At 42.6% G+C, this 25,532-nt stretch overlaps 1 protein-coding gene across 5 annotated transcripts in view; it reads left to right on the top strand.

Annotated features, from left to right (window-relative positions):
- nckipsd (NCK interacting protein with SH3 domain) overlaps positions 1–25,532 on the top strand; it is a 100,805-nt gene that overhangs the window by 14,665 nt on the left and 60,608 nt on the right. For 4 of the 5 annotated variants that reach the window (XM_078414314.1, XM_078414315.1, XM_078414318.1 and 1 more), the window contains one exon: positions 8,405–8,593. The exons of the other annotated variant lie outside the window; for it this stretch is intronic. In XM_078414314.1, coding sequence (XP_078270440.1) covers positions 8,405–8,593 — 189 coding nt within the window. The remainder of the gene's footprint in view (positions 1–8,404; positions 8,594–25,532) is intronic. 5 annotated transcript variants of the gene reach the window in all.

Here is a 25,532-nt window from a genome sequence, read left to right as displayed (position 1 = left end):
TCCCAACTCTTTTGTCTAACTGATATGAGAGGTCAGGTATTTGTAATGTTAGCATTTATTTCGAGAGGATTAGACTAGAAAAGCATGGTTGTAATGCTGAGGCTTTATAAGGCATTGGTTAGACAACATCTGGAGTATTGTGAGCAATGTTCGGCTCCATATCTGAGGCTGGATGTGCTAGCATTGGGGAGGGTCAAGAGAGGTTTATGAGAATGATCCTGGGATGAGTTGATTAATGAATGTTTGATGGCACTAGGCCTGTACTCGCTGTAATTTAGGAAGATGAGGTGGTACTTCATTGAATCTTGCCGAACAGTGAAAGTTCTGGGTAGAGTGGTTGTGGAGAGGATGTTTCCACTAGTGGGACAGTCTAGGACCAGAGGGCATAGCCTCAGAATAAAACAACGTAACTTTTAGGAAAGGGATGATGGTGAATTTGTGGCACTCATTGCCATAGACAGCTCTGGAGGCCAAGTCATTTGGGTATTTTTAAGGCGGAGATTGACAGATTCTTGATTAGTAAGGCTGTCATGGGTTATGTGGAGAAGGCAGGAGAATGGGGTTGAGATCCAGGTTTGATCCTGACTATGGATGCTGTCTGTATGGAGTTTGTACGTTCTCCCTGTGTTCAAGTGGGTTTTCTCCAGGTTTTACGGTTTTGCTCCCACGTTGCAAAGTCATGCAGGCTTGTAGCTTGATCAGCTTCTGTAAATTGTCCCTAGTGTGTAGGATAGAACTAGTGTATGGTTCTTGCTGGTCGGGGTGGACTCTGGGCCGAATGGCCTGTTTCCGCGCTGTATCTCTAAACTAAATTAGACAGATAATTAGACTGACCGAAATGAGGCCAACATTTTCTCATCAGACAAACTGCCCTCCGTGTATTTTGTAAATATTCTCGAAACTGCATCCAATGAATTTATGTCATAATTGTATAGTATCAAAATCAAGGGTATTTGCATGAGGAGGGAGGTGGGAAAATATCTAGTGATATTACTTAGTGTTGGAAGGCATTTAATAATTTTTCAAAACACATTGGCAGAAAACAATTGAGAACTAGAGGTGGAGGTTACCTTGTAAGATGGCTTGCACATGAAAATCAAAAACTAAAATCTGAAATAAAACGTTGCTGGAAATACTCAATGGGTTGGGAATTGGGGGACCTTTTGTGGAGAGAAGAACAGAGTTGATGTTTTTGGGTCGAAGACTATCAGAATTCTGTTTTATCTGGATAGATTTCATGGCCAGCTTGGTATTTCACCCATAAATACCACATCAGTCCTTGTCTGTAATGTGGCCTCAGAATGGTTACTGCTAATATGCTAATCACAGAAGCTTGTGTTCCAGGGGGAATTGAAAAGAGTGATTTAGTTACTTCTTAGCTTTTTTTGTAAGAAACCATGATACTAGCTTGTAGCAGTTAGAGTCGTCATCAAACTGTCTCATCACAATCATTTTAGCTTCAGACCATTATTTTTGGGGACCTATTTAAGGACAAGTAGAGATTTGCAACACAAGTTCATGAAAGCAATTTATAAATCACAAGAAACTTTTGGGTGGTTCCATTAGTGCTCCATCCTCTCCTAGGTCTTTTGGTAGAAATAATTGTTATCAAGGAAGAAAGAACGTTGGTAGACTCAATCCGCAGCAGAAATTTGAGAAGACATTTTTCTGCTGGACTGATTTAGCTACTAGAGTTCTGAATAAGCAACAAGGACATCATGGTGTTATGATTTTGTATGTTGCTGGGAGTGTAGCATAGAGACAGAAGAAACATCCGATGGTGGCAACTTATCTGTGTAGAATCTAGGTTCTGCTCTATATCATCACATTTACAACCTTCTATTTTGAGCTCATTGACTTGACGGGAACTGTTATGGTATTTTTGCATGGGTTTGACCTTCTTTCAGGTGGTTCTTTCAAATCTTCTCAGAGACAAACACCAATGTGGTGCATATCTCTTGGGTGAGTGTTGGCTTTCATTATATCTTCCACTTCAAGGCCAACAAAACGGCTGTAATCTGAAGCCATGTGTTTGTCTTGTATACTTATTGCTTACTATTTACTCATAACTTATCTCGTTCACGTACCAGTATCTTGCTTGTATTGTATCAATAGGCTGATGCTTATTAAAATATTCTGAAAATATTTATTATGCTGACAGTAGACAGCTATTTTCATTGCTAGAGACAAATAAGGCATCCCTGCTATAGGACAATCATCTCCATACTGATCCAAATAGCACAGTGGCAGTCCTCTGCAGGTGCTTTTTACTGCAGGCCTTTTTTATTCTTGTTTGATAAGGCAATCAGTGCTCTAATAGATACTTAAGGTATTGGCTGCACATAATACTTCTGCACTTTTAATAATGCTCCTACCAACCTTGAGGTGATGTCGTTATCAGATGTTCAGTGTCTTCACCTTGTGTATTCCCAAATGTTTTATTGTTTTCATATGATTATACCCTTGTTTAAGGTGCTGTTGTGGAAATAACTATTATATAATGGGATCTTTGGTACAGGGGTGGGACTCATTTCATGGGCTTCCTGTTGTACAAGAAGTAATATTGTTTTCACCAGCTTGATCATGACTTCACTACTTCAATGCATAATCTGTGAAAATACAGTGGGAGGTTTTGGTCCTGTGAGCTTTCAGTGGCAAAGGGTTTGAAGTCTGGCTGCGAAAATGTTGACATGTGTTGTGCCTTGGAATGTTACATAGAACACTGAACAGAACAGCACTGGAACAGTAGGGCAGTAGTGTCACAGCTAGTGGAGCTGCTGCCTTACAGCACCAGAGACCGCGGTTCAACCCTGACCCCGGGTGCTGTCTGTGTGGAGTTTGCACGTTCATTCCGTGACCATATGGGTTTCCTCTGGGTCCTCCAGTTTGCTCCCACATTCTGAAGATATGCGGGGTTGTAGGTTAATTTTTGGGGTAAAATTGCCCCTTATGTGTCGGGCTTGGATAAGAAAGTGGGATAACATAGAACTACTGTGAACAGGTGATTGATGGTCATTATGGACTCAGTCGGCGAAAGACCTGTTTTCACACCATTTTTCTAAACTAAACTAAACAGGCTGTTTGGCCTACAATGTATGTGCCAAACATGATGCCAAGTTAAAGTAATCTCCTCTGCCTGCAGAAGGATCCATATCCTTCCATTCCTTGCATATCCATGTCTATCTGAAAGTCTCTCCTTCAAACTACCTCTCTGACCTTTAAATTATTCCCATTAGCCTTTGACATTTCCATCCTGGGGACAAGGTTCTGACTGTTTACCCTATCCATGCTTCTCATACTTTCATCAGGTCATACTTCGGTTCCAGAGAAAATGATCCAAATTTATCCAACTGCTCCAAATTTATCCAACAGTTTGTGTCCTCTAATCCTGGATAACCTCTTCTGCACCTTCTCCAAAGCCTCCACATTCGCCTTAATGCGGCAACCAGAACTAATGTTGTGGTGAAGATGGCAACCGAATTGTCACTGTCTGCAATGTTATAGCAATCTATATACTAAAACTCTCGTTTGTTATCTTGTTTGTGACTGAACTTCAGCCAAAACGATACACGATAACGCGACAATTTTAGGCCCACCTTACTCACCGTCGTCACTTTAATGGTAAAAATGGTAGTTTCATTGAAATTGATGTTATATTTTTAAAGTTATTCACATTTTAATGTTTAAATCTATCTCCTAGGGAGGGGAGGAGGGAGGATAAGGGGGGTTGAGGGGGATGGAGTAGGGGGAGGGGAAGTGGGGGGAGGGGAAGGGGCGAAGGGGGGAGGGGAGAGGGGAGGGGGGAAGGAGAGGGTGCTGCACCAGAATGCAGGAGAGGTTTGGGCCCAACGGGTTCACTTGGTCTAGTATACCTTAATATTGGCATTGAGCTGTGCAGTAAACAAAATATGATCCCAATGCTTAGACAGCCAATACTAACAGACATTAGTCCGATTACCTGTAATCCCATGATCCCTTTGTACATCAATTCTGATGCGGGTCATGCCATTACTGGTATATTTTGCACTTGCATGAGACCTCCTTCACACACACTCAGATTAAGCTCCATCTGCCATTTCTCCACCTATTTCTATAGCTGATCTATATCTTGTTGTATACTTTGACAGCCTTCCTCACAGGCTGTGACCCCAGCAATCTTGGTGCAGATTTACTAACCAACCAACTATGTTTATGTCCAATTCATATTTATATATCACAAACAACAGAGTTCCTAACACAGATCCCTGCAGAACTCCATTGGGCACAGACCTCCAAACTGAATAATATCCTTCCACCAACCCTCTGTATACCCTCTTTTGTCAGTAAACCAGTTCTCAATCCAAATAACCGTCACTGTTAATCCCTGTGCATCTTAATATTCTGTATCAGACTACCATTGGGGGACTTCATCAAGTACCTTACTAAAATTCATGAAGGCTACATTCATGAAGTTCCACCGCCCTACGCTCATCGACGTCTTTCATCACCTCTATTAAATATAATTTTTAAATTTCATCAAATTCAAATGTTTTAAATGTCTTTGATAATAAATGGACAACTGGCAAGATTGCTGATAGGATGGGGATAGTTGTCTTCCAAGACAGCTGCAATTTGTCTTTTAGAATCAAATTAGTATATTGTCATGTGTACAATGTGCAATAAAATCCTTTGTTCACGTGAAGCTCATAGAATAAACAAGATTTAAAATAAATATAACGATGAATGTAATGCAACAGAATGGTGCAAAGATTCTAGTGCAATCAGAAATACTACCGAAAAATCTTAAATGCCATAATGGAATAACCAAACGTGGTTGAGTTCGAGTGCGCCGATGTTGAAATGTGGTTAAGAGTATGAGTGCGGTGCATCACATCAGTGTAAAGGGACCAGGTTAGGCTGCTGTTAATAAGAATGTGTAAGAACATGAAAAAGCTCTATATAAATGATATTTGGAAGATGTCAAAATTGTTACATTTAGTTATATTTGCGGATGACACAAATTTATTTTGTTTGGGGAAAAACTTGAAGCAACTTTTGGACACAGTTAAAGGGGAATTGGAAACCGTAAAGAAGTGGTTTGATACTAATGAATTGTCATTAAATCTAAGTAAAACAAAATTTATCGTGTTTGGAAATCGTAAGATAAATTCTGAGGTAATACTTATGATTAATGATGTAGAAATTGAAAGAGTGTATGAAAATAAATTCTTGGGAGTGATAATAGATCATAAACTCTGTTGGAAACCTCACATAAACCATATCAAATCAAAACTCTAAATCCATTGCAATACTGCACAAAACGAAGGACATCTTGAATTAAAATTCACTATTTACTTTATATTGCTCACTTATTGTTCCATACATTGCATATTGTGCGGAAGTATGGGGAAACACCTACAAAACTAGCACTAGTTATACTGCAAAAAAGAGCCATAAGAATTGTCAATTACTTTTTCAGTCAGAGAGTTGTGAATCTGTGGAATTCTCTGCCTCAGAAGGCAGTGGAGGCCAATTCTCTGAATGCATTCAAGAGAGAGCTGGATAGAGCTCTTAAGGATAGCGGAGTCAGGGGGTATGGGGAGAAGGCAGGAACGGGGTACTGATTGAGAATGATCAGCCATGATCACATTGAATGGCGGTGCTGGCTCGAAGGGCCGAATGGCCTCCTCCTGCACCTATTGTCTATTGTTATAATGACCCAACCAACCCATTATTTATGAAATCATATGCCCTAAAATTTATGGACCTAGTAGACTTTAAAAGTCTACAAATAATGTTTAGAGTAAGAGAAAGAACACTTCCTGACTGTATCCAAGGTTTGTTTTCAGTGAGGGAGAGCAGGTATCCACTCGGGGGAAATTATATGTTTGAAAAAGAGAGCAAGGACAAATGTGGAAAATAGATGTGTGACTGTTAAAGGGGTCAATTTATGGAATAGTTGCAACGATGAATTAAAAGAGTGTAGTAATATGTGTAAATTCAAGAAAATGTTCAAAAACATTATATTTGAAAGATACAAAATATGTGATCAGCACTGAGAAATGACTGACATGACAGAAATGATATTTCTTGATTATATTTGTGTTTCTCTCTATGTTTTGTTTATCTGCTTCTGACTTATGTTGTTTTTTAATTATATTTAACTTTCACAATTGTACGGTCAATTGTATTGTATTGACCGGAAAAATAAATAAATGAATACCTTTTAAGGGAATAATTATGTCAACCATCTCTATACCAGCTTCATTGCTGAGGACATGGTTGTGTTCACCACAACCCCTATCACTCCTACTTCTGAGGGTCAACAATGAACTCTTTAGTCTTGCTGACGTTAAAAGCTAGGTCATTGTCCTGACGCCATGACACATGGTTTACAATTTATTTCCTGTACTTTGTCCCTTCATTGTTATTAATCTGTCCGGATAGTGGTATCATCGGCAAACTTAGATTTGAGTTGGCACTGTACTTGCCAACACAGTTGTGGGTGTACAGGAAGTGGAGTGCACAATCTTGAGGAGGAGCACCAGTGTTGAAGGTCAGGGTGGAGGAAATGATATAACCAATTCTAAACAACTGAGGTCTGTCAGTCAATAAGCTAGTGAGCTTAACACTGCCATTTGGGATTTGTGGAATATATTTTAGTTTTGTCTTGGAATTGAACTGAATTAATGTGATATTTCAGCTTTTAATGTCTCTTTTGAGTTGTTAGATTAATTGGTTAATTTCTGAATGGAATTTTACATGGGAGCAAGGACCATTGTCTTTTGCGCCTTTTTATCTTTCTTGTAAACAATGGCTTTCTACATTAACATGCCATGATATACCTAAAATTGCCAATTTGGTAAAATTAAATAGGACTGTGTCCTTGTGAAACAATGATTTAATCATATTGCTTCCCAGCAGTTTGTTGAGCTCCTTGTCATTGCCAACAGCCTGCTATAGGTGTCTAGGGATGATGTGGGTCATCTTCTTCTCCTGGGCTGCTTTGCCAGTCAGTGCGAGGACTTCAGCCATTAGATACTTGAGCCCAGCAGGTGGATAGACGGAGGCTCCGTCAAGGTGGCTTTCAGTGCATTGGCCTTCACCAGTCAGGATATAAAGTTGTGGTGTTATATTACAGTTGTACAACATGTTGTGAGGCCACATTTGGAGTATTATATTCAGTTTTGACCACCCTGCAATATGAAGGATTGTGTAAGCCAAAGTGCAGAGAAGATTTATGAGGTTGTTGCCAGGATTCGTGGGCCTGAGCTATAGGGAGAGGTTGGACAGGCTAGGATTATATTCCTTGGAAAGCAGGAGGACAAGGGGTGATCTTATGGAGGTATATAAGATCATGAGGAGAATAGATGGGGTAAATGCACTGAAATTGTTACTCCGAGTAGTGGAATCAAGAACCAGAGGATGTAGTTTAAGGTGAGAGGGGAGAAATTTAATAGGAACCTGAGGGGCAACTTTTTTTCACACTGAAGATGGTGGGTATTTGGAAGGAGCTACCAGAGGAATTAGTTGAGGCAGGTACCATAACAACATCTAAAAGACATATGTACAGGCACTTAATTTAGAGTGTGGAACATATTATTTATCAAACCTGATTTTCTAAAAGTTGCTCCTTTTCAAATTTCTTAGCATTGAGAACACAATATGTTTTTGTCACATGGGTATTGATGTCAATACCTTTGGGGTGCTATGCTGAGTTCTTTATAATATCCACAGTTAATGTTGGGCTGCAAGGTTTATCCACTAAACAATTAAGTATCAATTGAACTGCAATGAACATAATGTTGACAATATCTTTGTTCTTGCCATTAAGGTCTAACATACAAACAAACTGAACTACGCGATCCAATACTAATTAAAAAAATTAAATACTATATCATTGGTAAATGTGGTATTTGATAAATTGGTAATAATCAATACCCTCCCAGGTCAGGGAAATCAAGAACTAGAGGGCATAAGTTTAAGGTGAGCAAGGACAGATATAATAGGAACACGAGAGGCAACTTTTTTTACACAGATCGTGCTGGATATATAGAATGAGCTGCTAGATGAAGTGGTTCAGGCAGGTACAATAATGACATTTAAGGCATTAAAAGAGGTACATTGATAAGAAAAGTTCATTTGTTAAATGCGGGCAAAAGGTACGTACGGACACAGATGGATTATTTTGGTCGATATGGATGAATTGTGCCGAAGCACCTGTTTCTGTGTATAATCCTGACTCTTTTCTCTTCCTATCAATAGAAATTACAGTGGTGCCTGGTTGATTGTTAATGTCAGCCTGTTTCATAAATGACAGTTATCATCTCTGTAAATATGATCAAAGTAAAATTTAAATCGTTTTTTTGTAAAATAAAAGTGTGTGTATAATTATAGATAAATATTAGTTTTGTTTTTCATATAGACTGAGCTGCAAGTGAAATTTATAAAGCTGCTTTATCTGGATGGTAAATCGGATGCTGTATCCTTGTACAAATCTATAAAGAAGTTCTATGTTGAGCACCAAATCTGCCTCCAGTCAATGGCCATGATAACTACAAATGGTTCAGCTATTATGATGGGATCGAAAGGAGGTCTCCATGTCAAGCTCAAGGTAAATTAATAGTGATTTTGGCTCTTAAAATCATCCATTTGCCCCTGATGGAATTCCAATTATGTTAGGAGGAAGAAATTGTTATTTGGTAATTTTCGAGTTAAGGTAATTTATTATACTGACATAACAAAGTGCATGCAAACTTTGGAATGTGAACGCTGAACTTTTGTATTTTGAGATACATTTTGTATAATCCAAAATCCTGCAGACCAGAATGAATACAGACAAGGTCTTTCCACTGAAAATTGCAAGTAAATGGAGATGGCTGAAAAATAATTCGGAACATTCTGAAGTCACTCTTTCATTAAATCTAGAGTTTACATGTGTTAAGAGGGTGCTGTATTTGACATGCATGTTTGTTCTTTGGAGACGCAAGAAATGGCAGTTGCTGAAATTTTGAGCAAGACAAATGGCAAATGGTGTCTTGCCATTTCAAGAACTCAGTGTGTCAGGCAGCATGGTTCAGACTGATGTTTGTTCTTTGAATAGCTTGAAATATGCCAAATTTTGCCTGGGTATTCAAGACTAGACATAACTTGGAGTATTTTTTTAAAAGCATCTATAAATCCTGAAAATCTGCAGGCCCAGCAGGCTGGAATAATGGAGTTTTACTACATTGAGGAACAAAAGCATCTTGATGTAAAGTCTAAAGATCCCTGAAGGTGGCAGGCTGCACAAGTAGATAGGATGGTAAAGAATCCATATAGGGTGCTACCCTTCAGCAGCTAGGACATGGGACCTTTATCAAAGGTAAGTTTTGGTCACTGGTAACAGTTTAAAGTAGATTCACAAGGATGTTTCAAGGATGGAATGATTCAAATATGAGATGGTTCAGAGGAGGTGGCATTTTTTAAAAATGTGTGCATGAGTGCACTGACACATTATGTAGCTAATCCAATGAGGTGAGGAGCATTACGGAATCTTGGAGAATATAACCAGTCAAGTGGAGGGAGTATCAGTGAGAAAGTATTTTGGAGATAGCGACCATGGGATGCAGGGCAAATTGGATTCAAAATCCGCTTAGCACTAAGGGGCAGGTGATAGTAGAGGGTTGTTTTGTGATTGGATGGCTGTGATTAGTGTTATTCCATAGGGATTGGGAAGACGGAAGACTGCAGGAAACCTATCTTCACATTGTAGGTAGATAAAATTAGAGAGCATAAATTTAGGGCAAGAGATTCGGAGGGGATCTGAGTGGGGCCATTTTCACTCGGTGGTGAGTAACTGAAATGAGCTGCCAGAGACTGTGGTGAAAGCAGTGTCACTGGCAGCATTTAAGAAGTATCTGGATGAGCGTCTGAATTGCCCAGAAGTAAAAATTCCTCTGTCCCTCTCTTCCCCCCCCCCCCCCCCCCTTCCCAGTTCTCCCTCTAACTTCCTGTCTCCACCTATATCCTTCCTTTGTCCCGCTTCCCTGACTTGCAGGGGGTGGTGAATCTCAGGAATTCTCCACTCCAGAGGGTTGTGGAGACTCGCTGGGGATATTTAAACAGGACTCAAATAAATCTTTAAGAGATCAGGGAATTGAGGGCTATGAACTGGCACAGAAGAGGAATGGAGACCTGAGGCAAGGAAGCTATGATAATATTGAATGGTGGGCCAGGCCTGCGTCCAGGTCTACTCCAGCCTCCAGGTGGAAACAGCCTCTGGGTGGACAGAATATCTTCCCACCTAGAGTCTTTAACTCTAAACATCCAGTCTTTACCTTAAACCTGCGTCCCTTTTGGTTGAAGACATTTCTGCAAATGGGCTCGTTTCTCCTTATCTACTTCATCTATGCCCGACATTTTGTATATCGCTATCGTATCCTTCTCCTCAGACTTATACATCATAAATCCCCCCCCAGCTTTTCTGGAATCCTTTCCATGGCTTAAACTGCAACATTCTGGTAAATGTGCAATCGCATCCATCCGATAGCGTGTTGTGCAGATTCCTAATTAATGTTTTATGCAATTGAGCTTTTATACTCTGTTTTTATATTCTGTGCTATAGCTAATAAAGGCAAATATCCTGCATACCTTCCTAATCCTATCTTGATGTTGCTGCCTTCCGAGATCATGAACTCCACTGTGTACTATTCCTCAGTACTTGCTCGCAATTATTGTGTATATCCTACTTCTCGTAAAATGCACCCTCACATTTTTTTCAGAAATCCTAACTTTCATTGCCATCTTACTAACTCATCTAATAATAATAATAATAATAATACATTACATTTGTATAGCGCTTTTCTAGACACTCAAAGACGCTTTACAGGGTAAATAAGACATAAAAATAAATAAATAAACGAACAGAAAAGGAAGAATAAGGTGAAGCGACGGTCAGTGGTTGAAGGCAGTGTTGAACAGGTGAGACTTCAGTGATGTTTTGAATGTGGTGAGTGAGGAGGAGTCTCTGATGGTTTGAGGTAGTGAGTTCCAGAGGGTGGGAGCAGCAATGGAGAAAGCCCTGTCCCCCCAGGATCTGAGTTTGGTCCGGATGGGGGGACGGGGGGACAGGAGGTTAGCAGCAGAGCGGAGGGTGCGGGTGGGAGTGTGTCTGTGGAGGAGGTCAGTCAGGTAGGATGGGGCCAGGTTATGGAGGGCTTTGTAGGTCATGAGGAGGATCTTGTACTGGATTCACTGGGGGATGGGGAGCCAGTGGAGCGTAAAGGACGGGGGTGATATGGTCACGGGTCGGGGAGAGGGTGAGTAGACGGGCAGCGGAGTTCTGGAGTTTATTGGAGTTTATTGATGATTTTTGAGGGTGAACCATAGAGGAAGCTGTTACAGTAGTCCAGACGGGAGGTGATGAAGGCGTGGATGAAGGTTTCTGCAGCTGTGGAGGAGAGGGATGGACGGAGACGGGCGATGTTTTTGAGGTGGAAGAAGGCTGTCTTGGTGAAGTGTTTAGTGTGTTTGTCCAAGGAGAGGGTTTGATCAAAGATGATGCCAAGATTCCGGATGTGAGGGGAGGTGGATACTGAGAAACCGTCGATGTTGAGGGTGAAGTTATGGGTGGATTTGGTGGGCGTTTTTGGTCCAATTCATTCTGTAGATGAAGATTACCTCATTATCAACAACAGCTCCAATTTCCATGTCATCTGCAATGGTACTAATTATACCTCCTGCATTTCGTCTAGACCATTAATGTATAGAGCAAAAGCCTCAGTATTGATCTCAGTTGTACTCTCAGCTTCCAATCATAAAAATACCCCTCGACCATCGGACTCACCACTTGAATCTTTTGCATTTGTCTCCCATGTTGGACAACGTTAAAGGCTTTACTGCAGTCCATGTAGATCGGACAACCCTCATCACCATGACTACTTTAAAAAAATTGAAAGAAATGTTAGGCAGGCTCTTCCTTTAACAAAAGTATGCTGACTATCCTTGATCAATTCTACTCCAAGTGTAATTCTATCCTCAGAACTTTCTCCAGCAATCATAGAAACATAGAAACATAGAAAATAGGTGCAGGAGTAGGCCATTCGGCCCTTCGAGCCTGCACCGCCATCCAATATGATCATGGCTGATCATTCAGCTCAGTAGCCTGTACCTGCCTTCTCTCCATACCCCCTGATCCCTCTAGCAAAAAGGGCCACATCTAACTCCCTCTTAAATATAGCCAATGAACTGGCCTCAACTACCTTCTGTGGCAGAGAATTCCACAGACTCACCACTCTCTGTGTGAAGAAATTTTTTCTCATCTCGGTCCTAAAAGACTTCCCCCTTATCCTTAAGCTGTGACCCCTGGTTCTGGACTCCCACAACATCGGGAACAATCTTCCCGCATCTAGCCTCTCCAACCCCTTAAGAATTTTATATGTTTCTATAAGATCCCCCCTCAGTCTTCTAAATTCCAGCGAGTACAAGCCCAGTCTATCTAGTCTTTCCTCATATGTAAGTCCCGCCATCCCAGGGATCAATCTGGTGAACCTTCTCTGTACTCCCTCTAAGGCAAGAACGTCTTTCCTCAGGTTAGGAGACCAAAACTGCACACAATACTCCAGGTGCGGTCTCACCAAGGCCCTGTACAACTGCAGCAGAACCTCCCTGCTCCTAAACTCAAATCCTCTTGCTATGAATGCCAACATACCATTCGCTTTCTTCACTGCCTGCTGTACCTGCATGCTTGCTTTCAATGACTGGTGCACCATGACACCCAGGTCACGTTGCATCTCCCCTTCTCCCAATCGGTCACCATTCAGGTAATACTCTGCTTTCCTGTTCTTGCCGCCAAAGTGGATAACCTCACATTTATCCACATTATATTGCATCTGCCATGCATTTGCCCACTCGCCTAATCTATCCAAGTCACTCTGCAGCCTCCTAGCATCCTCCTCGCAGCTAACACTGCCACCCAGCTTCGTGTCATCCGCAAACTTAGAGATGTTGCATTCAATTCCCTCGTCCAAATCATTAATATACACTGTAAATAACTGGGGTCCCAGCACTGAGCCTTGCGGTACCCCACTAGTCACTGCCTGCCATTCCGAAAAGGACCTGTTTATTCCTACTCTTTGCTTCCTGTCCGCCAACCAATTTTCTATCCACCTCAACACTGAACCCTCAATACCGTGTGCTTTAAGTTTGTACACCAATCTCCTATGTGGGTCTTGTCGAAGGCCTTCTGAAAGTCCAGATATAACACATCGACTGGTTCTCCCTTATCCACTCTACTAGTTACATCCTCGAAAAATTCTATAAGATTCGTCAGACATGATTTGCCTTTGGTAAATCCATGCTGACTTTGTCCGATGATTTCACCACTTTCCAAATGTAATGCTATCACATCTTTAATAACTGACTCTAGCATTTTCCCCACTACCGATGTTAGGCTAACTGGTCTATAATTCCCCGTTTTCTCTCTCCCTCCCTCCCTTTTTAAAAAGTGGGGTTACATTAGCTACCCTCCAGTCCTCAGGAACTACTCCAGAATCTAAAGAGTTTTGAAAAATTATCACTAATGCATCCACTATTTCTGAGGCTACTTCCTTAAGCACTCTGGGATGCAGCCTATCTGGCCCTGGGGATTTATCTGCCTTTAATCCATTTAATTTACCTAACACCACTTCCCGACTAACCTGGATTTCCCTCAGTTCCTCCATCTCTTTGGACCCCCGGTCCCCCGCTATTTCCGGCAGACGGTTTATGTCTTCCTTAGTGAAGACAGAACCAAAGTATTTGTTCAATTGGTCTGCCATCTCCTTGTTCCCTATGATCAATTCACCTGTTTCCGACTGCAAGGGACCTACATTTGCCTTAACTAATCTTTTTCTCTTGACATATCTATAAAAGCTTTTGCAGTCTGTTTTTATGTTCCTTGCCAGTTTTCCCTCATAATCTATTTCCCCTTTCCTAATTAAGCCCTTTGTCCTCCTCTGCTGGACTCTGAATTTCTCCCAGTCCTCTGGTATGCTACTTTTTCTGGCTAATCTGTATGCTTCATCTTTTGTTTTAATACTATCCTTGATTTCCCTTGTTAGCCACGGATGCACTACCTTTCCTGGTTTGTTCTTTTGCCAAACTGGGATGAACACTTGTTGTAGTTCATCCATGCGACCTTTAAATGCCTTCCATTGCATGTCCACCGTCAACCCTTTCAGCATCAATCGCCAGTGTATCTTGGACAATTCACGCCTCATACCCTCAAAGTTACCTTTCTTTAAGTTCAGAACACTTGTTTCTGTATCGACTTTGTCACTCTCCATCCTAATGAAGAACTCTACCATATTATGATCACTCTTGCCCAAGGGGCCTCGCACAACAAGACTGCTAACTAACCCTTCCTCATTACTCAATACCCAGTCTAGAATGGCCTGTTCTCTCGTTGGTTCCTCGACATGTTGGTTTAGAAAACCATCTCTCAAACATTCCACGAAATCCTCTTCCTCAGCACCCCGGCCAGTTTGGTTCACCCAATGTTAGAATACCTTGATGTTAGAATACCTTGATCTCCCTGCTGAACTTCTTGAATAAAGGCTATCCTTCTGTGATCTGTTAACTCTTCTGAAAGCTGCATTATCAAATAATAACACAGTGGTAGAGTGATTGCTTTAGAGCGCTACAGTACGGAGTTTGCATATTCTCCCTGCAACTGCGTGGGCTGTCTCCAGGTGCTCCAGTTTCTTCGCACACTCCAAAGATGTGCAGGTTTGTAGGTTAATTGGCTTCTGTAAATTGTCCCTAGTGTGTAGGATAGTGCTATTGAACGGGGTGGTCGGGGCAGATGTGCCAAAAGGCCTGTTTACACGTTGTACCTCTAAAGTCTAAAAGCAAAAATCATGAAAATGCGTAAGCAGCTCATAACTGGATAGAGAAAGCATCAATATTTTGAGTATATACCCTTTCATCTGATCTGTAGAATGTTAGAAATCTGGCATGTTTTAAATTGCAGAGAAGGGAAAGGAATGGAGAGAAGGGACACAATGCCTCAATGATGGGGGTTCCTATTAAGAGATTGGTGAAAGCTTGTTAATTACAAATTTAGGGTGGGGGTAGGATATAAATAGGTAACAACAGAGGATTGAAGAAAGCAAATACAAAATGCTGGAGCAGTGTGATGCAAAACACTTCAGTTGCTGGTGACATGAAAGACAAACACAATTGTTGGAAGTACTTAAGGGGTCCCATGGGAAAATAAATAAGTTTGTGTTGCAGGTCCTTTCATGAGAATTAGCTAGGTTTGACATAAACTGGAAAGGTTAGCTGTCTGAAATTGTTGCACTCAATTATTGAGGGCTGCAAAATGTCACATTCCTTGAGCTCCTGCTTGCCTGCATTGAGTAAAATGCTTAAGAGACTAAAGCCAGGTAATAATCGAAGTGGGTGAATTGAAGTGCCAAATCTGCTGCAACTACCTCCTCTTGCAGCTCGTTCCATATACCCACCGCCCTAGCTGTGCAAACAAAAAGTTTGACCCTCAGATTCTTATTAAATCTTTCCCCTCTCACTTTATACCTTTATCCTTTGGTTCTCGATTCCCATACTTTGGTAAAGGACTGTGCATCTAATCCATTTATTCCCCTCGTGATCTTATAAGATTTCTCCTCCTCCTCCTGCACTCCAAGGAATAAAGACCTTGCCTGCCCAATCTTCCCTCGTCCTGACAACGTCCTCGTAAATTTCCTCTGCACTCTTTCTAGCATAGTGTTGGAGTCATAGTTTTGGTAAGTGCTATCCCAATTGACTGTAGTGAGTTTTGTATATGGTGCCGGTCCATAGAATGGCAGTGGAGGTTGTGAAAACTTTGGGTGTTGAATACAATATTATTCAATGGGTGATTTTTCTTGGGTAGACAATAGACAATAGACAATAGGTGCAGGAGTAGGCCATTCAGCCCTTCGAGCCAGCACCGCCATTCAATGCGATCATGGCTGATCACTATCAATCAGTACCCCGTTCCTGCCTTCTCCCCATACCCCCTCACTCCGCTATCCTTAAGAGCTCTATCCAGCTCTCTCTTGAAAGCATCCAACGAACTGGCCTCCACTGCCTTCTGAGGCAGAGAATTCCACACCTTCACCACCCTCTGACTGAAAAAGTTCTTCCTCATCTCCGTTCTAAATGGCCTACCCCTTATTCTCAAACTGTGGCCCCTTGTTCTGGACTCCCCCAACATTGGGAACATGTTATCTGCCTCTAATGTGTCCAATCCCCTAATTATCTTATATGTTTCAATAAGATCCCCCCTCATCCTTCTAAATTCCAGTGTATACAAGCCCAATCGCTCCAGCCTTTCAACATATAGTGTCGAGTGTTCCGAGTGTCAGTGAAGTTGCATTCATTCAGGAAGTGGAGAGTATTCCATTATGCTCCTAATTTGTGTCTTCAAATTTATGGAAAATCCTTGGTGTCACTTGCCACATGATATCTTGCCTCTGACCTGCTCTTCCAGCCAGCGTATTTGTGTTTCAAATGTTCTTAACACATATAGTCAACATAGAATTTAGAAGCTAGAATTCATAATCTTTGTCCACTTATGTCCCACTTCTTTATTGCTTTCCATACTGAACAATACCATTGCAACTTTAAACTATACCATGCTAACAAGATTAATCAAGATCTGCCTTTTTATAAAGACCTAACATTTTGCATTATTTTAACCAGTTTCTGAGCTTCCCTTCCACCTTCAATGAATTGTGCAGTGATTTTTCTCTGTTTGTGTAACTCTTTCAAAATCTGGTCCCTTTATTTACCTTACCTCATCTCATTCTTCCAACCAAATTGTAATAATTTGTATTACTTAGCATTAAGTTGCACCCGCCTATTTTACAACAGGCAATCGCCTTGCTACCATGCTAGTAGTGCATTGCACCCCTAGGTTCTGGATGATCTGCAGCTATGAGAATTGTGTCCATGTATTCAAGTCCTAATCATAAATATGTATTAAAAAATGTTCCTGTACCAACTCGAGAGAAACTCCACTGTACACTTTCCTCCCATCTGAAAAATAACTTTTCACATACTTTATTTCCTGTTCTTTAAGGCAATATTCTATCTTTGCTGCATTAGCCCCGTTTATTCCATGAACATCAAATTTCAAGAGAACCTCATTAGGTGGCATCAGATTAAGTACCAATTGGAATTTCATTTGCATTACACCAGCTGCGTTTCCTTCAGATGCCCTCTTTGTACCAAAAAATAACTTGTTGGTTAAATATGATTTGCCTTTACACTTTGTGTACTCAACCCACATGTCCAAGTAACTGTTAACTCTGACCATGATTATTTCTTGAACTTTCCCTCACACTGATTAAACTAATTGGTCTGTAATTATTGAGCTTGTTCCTACACTCCTTTTTGAGCAAAGGTAAAGCATATGTAATTTCCCAGTCTTTGGGCATTTCTCCTGAATCTGTAGATGTAGGACAACGGTCAAGACCCTGTGCAATTTCCTCACTCAGCAACTGACGATGCAAACCACACAGATATGGTGATTTAGCCACAATGCAGCTAGCTTTTCAAATACCCTTTTTGTTCCAATTTTAAGCACATGCAAAAGGCACGGCAAGTTTATTTATATAGCACATTTCATACAGCAATGGCAATTCAAAGTGCTTTAAACAGAGCATAAAAAATACAGAAAAAGGAGAAAAGGTAGGAAAATACAAATAATAAGAGTAATAAGATAAATAAATAATAGTTATAAGTAAGATTAATAGAGTAATGGGGATCATGACAGAAGCCTCCTCGTGGCGATCCCCCGGAAAAGACGACACGATGCACTCTGTGACGCGTTGGGCGACCAATTCTGTCAACATGTTGGACGACGACAGAAGCCAACAGCGAGCTAACGTCGTCTGACACACGAGCGAACGATGGAGTAATAAAATAAGATAAAAAGTAATAAGATATAAAAAGTAATAAGAATAGACCAAACGTAAGATATATGGAGTAGCAAGAATCAAAGTGCTAGTCATAGACACTGCAGAACATGAAGGTTTTAAGCCTAGTTTTGAATATATTTAGAATTTGGGCCTGTTTGAGTTCTTCAGGGAGTTTATTCCAGATGCACGAAGCAGAGTGACTAAAAGCCCAAATTGTCATTTGTTGAGACTCCAGAAACATCATCCAATATGGAGACTAATATAATGTATTAATTTAGAACATCATCCACTCTGTCTGCTTCCATGAGTCTTCTCGCCTTATTTTGTCTTATCTTGGTTTCTGGCTCTATCTTTCCCCTTTCTTTTTTGTCCTCCCTCTTCATGTGACGAGAGAATATCTGATTTTCTTCTATGTTTGCTGCCACTCTTTCCGCGTGCTCTGTCTTTCACTTCCTTTTTGTCTTCTCCTTTGAACTTTCTGTCATCAGTTTAGTTCTCCCTTAAGTCATAAATTTTAAATCATACAATCACTTATTTAACTACCAAAATGCCTGCCTGCTTCTCCAAATATGGAATCTGCTATAAATGTTGCACTTTTGAACCACCCTTGTTGGTGTTATGGTGTTAGTTCTGACTAGCTTCCCTCCATCTACACTGGAAGGAAACATATTCCAGAACTACAGGCACCCCGACTTGTTTAAAGGATTACGTTCCGTAAGTTGGAATCGCTTTAAAACTAAGTATAAACAAAGAACTGCAGTTGTTGGCTAATATGCAAAGTGGCTCACAAGCTGGAGTAATTCAGCAGTTCGGAGAGCATCACTGGAGAACATGGATAGGTGACGTTTCATGTTGGGGCCCTTCTTCAGTCTGATTCAGTCGGCCGAGTTACTCCAGCACTTGTGCAGGTTCATCTTAAAACCAGCTGCTGATGCCGCTGGTCAGCACCAGCGACCCCTTCTTTTCCATCTACCACACTGGTTGTTGCAACTATTTTTGCGGCTCACGTTGTATCCCCTGGCTGACAGTGTTCTCTTCAGGCCGCTGCCACCAACAGGAAACGTCGGTCGCAGTGGGGTTCCCTTCCACTCTCACCAGCTGCTGCTTCTTCATGCCGGCCATTGCTTTGTCTGGTCCTCCTTCCACCCTGCACCTTCCTCCCCCGCCCCCCCCCCCCAGCCCGTCGCCGATACCTTGGAATATATTGGTGACTGCAGGGGAGAAAGAGGAGAATGTGGCGGTGGAAGGGACAGCAACAGAGCGGCCAAAGCGTGAGCCACAACAGCTCTGTCAAAGAAACGGTGCGGCAGCTGATGAAGAAGGGCTTGCTTGTGCACCTTGTGGAAGATGTCAGTGACTTGTCCGGGAGATGCTCTCCACCGCCTTCCTCATTCTTGCTCGCCTTCCCAATGTCGCACCGATGACCGAAACTGGAAAAGCGGCAGCACTTTTATATATATGAATTGGACAAGAAGCTCTTTGCATCCTCCTGTTGCAATAAGACTGGTCAGTCAGGAAATGGACCACCTATTGCGAATTGTTTACATGAGCGTGAGTTTACCTAACTCTCCTATTATGTAAGTCAGGGAGTGCCTGTACTTCCCTGCACTTGTTTCTCTCTCTAATCCGATCCCTCTCTGCTTGCACTTTCTTGACCTGTGGTATGAACACCACCTGAAGTAGACTTTTCGCTAACCTCCTTGCTTCACAGATAGAGCTGACAATAACAGATATTGCTCGAGCTCTACCAGGTGATGACTCTTCCTGCATCTGTGGTTGTTCAGGTCATGGGACCCATCCTGGATTCTTTAGAGGCACAGGAGCTACATTCCACAAGTCTGAGGTGCTCTACCATGCCTGTATGTATCAGATTAGCACAATAATGAAATAAAGAACAGATTCCTAACACAATTTGCCAACTGTTTTACTTATCCTGATTGATTTCCCATTTTCCAAACGACCTATTTAAACCAAATGTTGCTTAAAAACTCATTAGGATACCTGTTTCTCTTGCACCTTGTTAATCTCCCTATGAAGTTGTTGAAGGTGGTTGGGCTAAAGACACCATCCTGAACAACCCCTACACTGATATCTGGAGCTAGGAATTTAGATCACCAACAACGGCAAACATTTTCCTTTGTGAAAGGTTCAACTTCAACCACTGGATGGCTTTCCCTTTGATGTCCATTGGCTTCAGTTTTGCCTCGTGATTTTGTAGCCATATTCTGTTAAATATTGCCTTGATATCATACAGTCACTGTCGCCTCGTTTTATGTTTATCTTTTTGGACCAAGGCAGCGATGAAGTCTGGAGCCAAGGGCTCCTGGCAAAACCCAAACCGGGCACAGGACAGCAAGTACCCGGGCATCTGTGCAGGGCAATTTCCAGATTATTGGTTGGGTAAATGTTTCGCATTATTAAATTGACTAGAGGCAGGTTCTGGAGTACAAGTTTTTAATCTGTTTCCTTTTGATTTTGTTATATCCATTGCTCTCAATCATTTCACAACATCATGTGGAATAAATGGAGTTGGTTGAAGACTGGTTTAATAATGGTGATCTTTGGGGAAAGGTGAAGTGAAGTATGCATATACCACTGTCTGGGGGTACTTTGGAGTGATCTTTCATGTTTGCAGGCTGAGCGGGCGATTGTTGAGAATGGGAATGTTCTTGCAGCTGCTTTGTCTCTGTGCCTTACACTTGCCTACATCTTCTCCAACTAAATACAATAGGACTGCAGAGCTTTAATCTGATCTATTGATACGCAAAAAAATAGGAGCTGGAAAAGGCCCCCAGACCCCTCAAGCTTGCCCCATCATTAAATATATAAGAAAATAACTGCAGATGCTGGTACAAATCGAAGGTATTTATTCACAAAGTGCTAGAGTAACTCAGCAGGTCGGGCAGCATCTCAGGAGAGAAGGAATGGGTGATGTTTCGGGTCTGAAGAAGGGTCTCGACCCGAAACGTCACCCATTCCTTCTCTCCTGAGATGTTGCCCGACCTGCTGAGTTACTCCAGCACTTTGTGAATAAATACCATCATTAAATATGATCTATGCTGGACTCAACTGTGCCAGTTCCCCATAAGCCTCAATTCCTCAATCTTTCAAATATTTATCTATCTCCACCATAAATATATCTAATGATTTGGCATTGAGTAGCCTCAGCAGAGAATTCCAGTGATTCATTACTCTCTGCGAGAAGACATTTCCAAGTATTTCAGTTTTAAATGACTGGTCCTTTTTTTGTTGGTCCATATGCTAATTAATTTTCCACTTGTGAAAACAAATATCCCGACATCAATCCTACCAAGCCCCCTTAGGATCTTGCATGTTTGAATAAGATAATGCCTCTAAACTACAAGGAATGCTTACTGTGGGAATACTGATGTAAGATTGCTTGGCTCCTCCTGTATATTGTATTTTGCTATTTAATATCCGTGTTGCAGTTTTAGTACCTCCATTTCTAGATACAAATGCTATTTCTCCTGGCATCCCCTTCTGCATTTCTAATTGAACCAATAGCAATGTCATCTCACAGTTTGTCTTGCCAGAAATTATGGATTGTGTAGAATCCCAGACCATGAAATTACATTGTTACTGTTGGTATCCCACGGTGTCTTGTAGATGCCCAATTTTAAACGGCCAGGTCTCTTCAAAGTCTCCTCTTTTTACAGTGGTGACTGAAGACAGCATGAATAAGCAAGTAAATGTTAAGAAATGAACAATGAATTGCCACACTCTCAGGCTGCAAGCTGCGTTGTTATTGGAGTGTAATTTGGCAATATTGCATCTGTTTTTATTTTTCAGTTTTTACTGAGGATTAGTTATGAATTAGAATTGGATGGCATGGAGTGATGGTTTAAGGCCTTTGGGACTCTAATTGTCTGTATGTGCTCGACAAATATATGTTCAACGTTATAATGATGCTTGTCCCAAGAAAAATGTGGGCGATTATTTATGCTCTTGAATATTGAATTTCTTAAAGATTTTTTAAATTGTGGGTGCAGTGTGCTATGGCTGAGATTGTTATCCAATCTTTTAAACCAGATTTGTGAAGGAAAGGGAAAAGAGAAAATGTTTCTTTTGATTTGAACACTATTATTTAGTTAGGCAATCTGTTTCACCCAATACATCTATTTTGTCTTGTATTTCTTAATACATGGCACACATTTCTCATCTCCTCCCCCTTCAGTTTTTAGAGTCTGTTTTTTATCATGAAGCCCTGAGCGTTTTGACAATATCAAAGTCAATCAAATCAAAGTCAACTTTATTGTCAATTTCCAGTTAGTTTACACAGACAGAAAATCGAAATACCGTTTCCCACAATCCCGAGGAATAAAGTGCATTAAATTAAGTTAAAATTAAAAAGGCACAGCAAACAACAATCAATATAAAATATAGTCACTTCAATGAAAAAAAGATGAAGATGAATGTATTACAATAAAAAAAAAAAATGAACAGTAGTGCAAAGCCTGTCCATAGCAGCGTTAAAAAAAATATGTCTGGTGCTGGATGTGCGTGTGTGTGGGGTGTTAAAGTCCAGGTCCAATGGGGGCAGGGGAGAGAGGAGGGAGGGAGGGGAGAGAGTTCAGCATCCTGACAGCCTGGTGGAAAAAACTGTTCTTTAGTCGGGTGGTGCTCGACCTCAGGCTGCGAAACCTTCTCCCTGAAGGCAGGAGGGTGAAGAGGCTGTTGGAGGGGTGGGAGGGGTCACCCACAATGCTCAATGCTTTGCGGGTGAGGCGGGTGGTGTAAAGGACCAGGAGTGTTGGGAGTGAGGCGCCAGTGATCCTCTCAACAGTGTTCACTATGCGCTGCAGGGTCTTACGGCTGGAGGCTGTGCAGTTTCCGAACCACACAGTGATGCAGCTGCTGAGGATGCTCTCAATGGCGCCTCGGTAAAAAGTGTACATGATGGGTGTGGGGGCTCCCGCTCTCTTCAGTTTGCGGAGGAAGTAGAGGCGCTGCTGGGCTTTCTTGGCGATGGACGTGGTGTTGTTGTTCCAGGAGAGATCCTCGGTGATGTTCACCCCCAGGAATTTGGTGCTGCTCACCTGCTCCACAGCAGCACCATTGATGGTCAGTGGGTGGAGGTGTTGGGTGTGCGTTCTCCTGAAGTCGACAACAATCTCCTTTGTTTTCTCCACATTTAGGAAGAGATTGTTGTCTGTGCACCACGCGGCCAGCTGGTTCACCTCCTTCCTGTAGTGGGTCTCGTCGTTGTTGCTGATGAGACCCACCACGGTTGTGTCGTCCGCAAACTTGACAAAGTGGTTGGAGCTGTGGGTGGGTGTGCAGTCTTGGGTCAGCAAGGTGAAGAGCAGGGGGCTTAGCACACATCCTTGTGGGGCCCCCGTACTCAGCGTGATGGTGTCCGATGTGTTGCTGCCGACCTGTACAGACTGGGGTCTGGCAGTGAGGAAGTCCAGCAGCCAGTTGCAGAGAAGGGGGCTGAGGCCCAGATTTGTTAGTTTACAAACCAGCTGCTGGGGGATGATGGTGTTGAATGCTGAGCTAAAGTCTATGAACAGCATCCTAACATATGAGTTTTTAGTGTCCAAGTGGGTGAGGGCTGGGTGTAGAGCAGAGGAGATGGCATCCTCAGTGGACCGCTTAGCTCGATATGCAAACTGAAACGGGTCCAGGGAGGGGGGGAGGTTGGATCTGATCTGCTTCATGACCAGCCTCTCGAAGCACTTCATGATGGTTGAAGTCAGCGCTACAGGGCGGTAGTCGTTGAAGCAGGATGGAGAAGACTTCTTGGGCACAGGTATGATGGTGGTTTCTTTGAAGCACGAGGGAACAACAGCCTGGCTCAGGGAGATGTTGAAGATGTCTGTGAGGACATCTGTGAGCTCAGCTGCGCAGTCTTTTAGCACACGACCAGGAATGTTGTCAGGTCCAGAAGCTTTTCGGGTGTTAATCCTTAACAGTGTGCTCCTCACACTGCCTGGAGACAGACAAATAGCCTGGTCGTTGGGGGGGGGAGTTGTTTTCTGCGCAGGTGTGTTGCTCTGTGCTTCAAAGCGTGCGAAGAAGCCGTTGAGGTCGTTCAGGAGAGAGGTGTCACTGTCACAGGTCTGTGGTAGGGGTTTGTAGTCCGTGATAGTCCTAATACCCTTCCACAGGCTCCGTGTGTCTCTGCTGTCACTGAAGTGGGCTGTGATACGCCGGGTGTAGTGTTGTTTGGCTTTCCTGATGCCACTGGAAAGGTTGGCCCTGGCTGCTCTGAGACCGACCGGCTGGATTGCCCTCTCTGAAGGCAACGTTGCGGACCCTCAGCAGCCCATGGACCTCCCCTGTCAGCCATGGCTTCTGGTTAGCCCGGATGGTGATGGCTCTGGTGTGGGTCACATCATCAATGCATTTGGTGATGTAGCCTGTAACTGTCTCTGTGTATTCCTGGATGTTGGTTGTGTTGTTGTATGTTGCTGCCTGCTTGAACATGTCCCAGTCTGTAGTCTCAAAGCAGTTTTGGAGTGCAGCTGTGCTGTCCTCTGACCACACACGTACCTCTTTTGAAACTGGTTTGGTGACTTTCACCCGGGGTCTGTATGCCGGTTTCAGCAGAACGGTGAGGTGATCAGAGAGGCCGATGTGGGGGAGGGGGGAAGCCTTGTATGCTCCTTTGATGGTCGTGTAAACAAGGTCCAAGGTGTTGTTTTCTCGTGTTGGGAAATCAACATGCTGGTATACTTTAGGCATGACAGTTTTTAGGTTAGCATGGTTGAAGTCCCCAGCTACGATGAGAAAGCCATCTGGGTGTGCTGTCTGCTGCTCAGAGATGGCCCGGTACAGTTCACAGAGTGCCTCCTCTCTGTCCTTGTTGTTGGAACTGGGAGGGATGTAAACAGCGACTAACAGGATAGCTGTTAGCTCCCTCGGGAGGTAGAAAGGCCGGCACTTCACAAACATAAACTCCGCCAGCGGTGAACAGTGTTTGTAGACCAACACAGCGTCCCGACACCAAGCATCACTGATGTAAACAATCACACCGCCGCCGCGAGTCTTCCCCCCGCTAACGGTAGCTCTGTCCGATCGGTAGCATGTTAGCCGGTCGAGCTGAACAGCGGAGTCCGGGATGTTGTCATTAAGCCATGTTTCCGTGAAAACGTAAACACAGCATTCCCTCACCTCACGCTGGGTCGACCGGAGAAGTCTTATAGTGTCCATTTTATTGTCCAGTGAGCGTACATTAGCCATTAGCATGCCCGGAATAGCCGGTCTGTGTGGGCTAGCCGCTAGCCTAGCCCGGATGCCTCCGCGCTTACCCCTCTTCTGCTTCCTCTCACACCGCCTGCGTCGTCTCCTCTCACACCGCCTGCGGCGTCTCCTTTCCAGCCGGGGGGCAGCACTCGAGGCCGAGGTCAGGCAGAGTATTCTGAGGCCGCTAAGTTCCTCTGCAAGCGTAGCGTCCAGTGTTGTTGATGTTGTTATTTTCTTGTCCAGCAAGAACTCACGACTATACTGTCTACTTAACAAACTTAACAAACTTGACGAACTTGAGGAAACATTAAAAACACTCGAAAAATCGGGAGAGCGTGGGGCCGCTGCGTCTGCACGCGCCGCCATATCCATTTGTAATCAGATTAAACGCATTGTGCTTCTACTTACTTTTCATTGGCA

Source organism: Rhinoraja longicauda, chromosome 17 (assembly GCF_053455715.1).
Source record: "Rhinoraja longicauda isolate Sanriku21f chromosome 17, sRhiLon1.1, whole genome shotgun sequence".
Taxonomy (NCBI): Eukaryota; Metazoa; Chordata; class Chondrichthyes; order Rajiformes; family Arhynchobatidae; genus Rhinoraja; species Rhinoraja longicauda.
The sequence above is the reverse complement of the archived record's forward strand: the minus strand, read 5'-3'. Positions and strand labels throughout refer to the sequence as shown.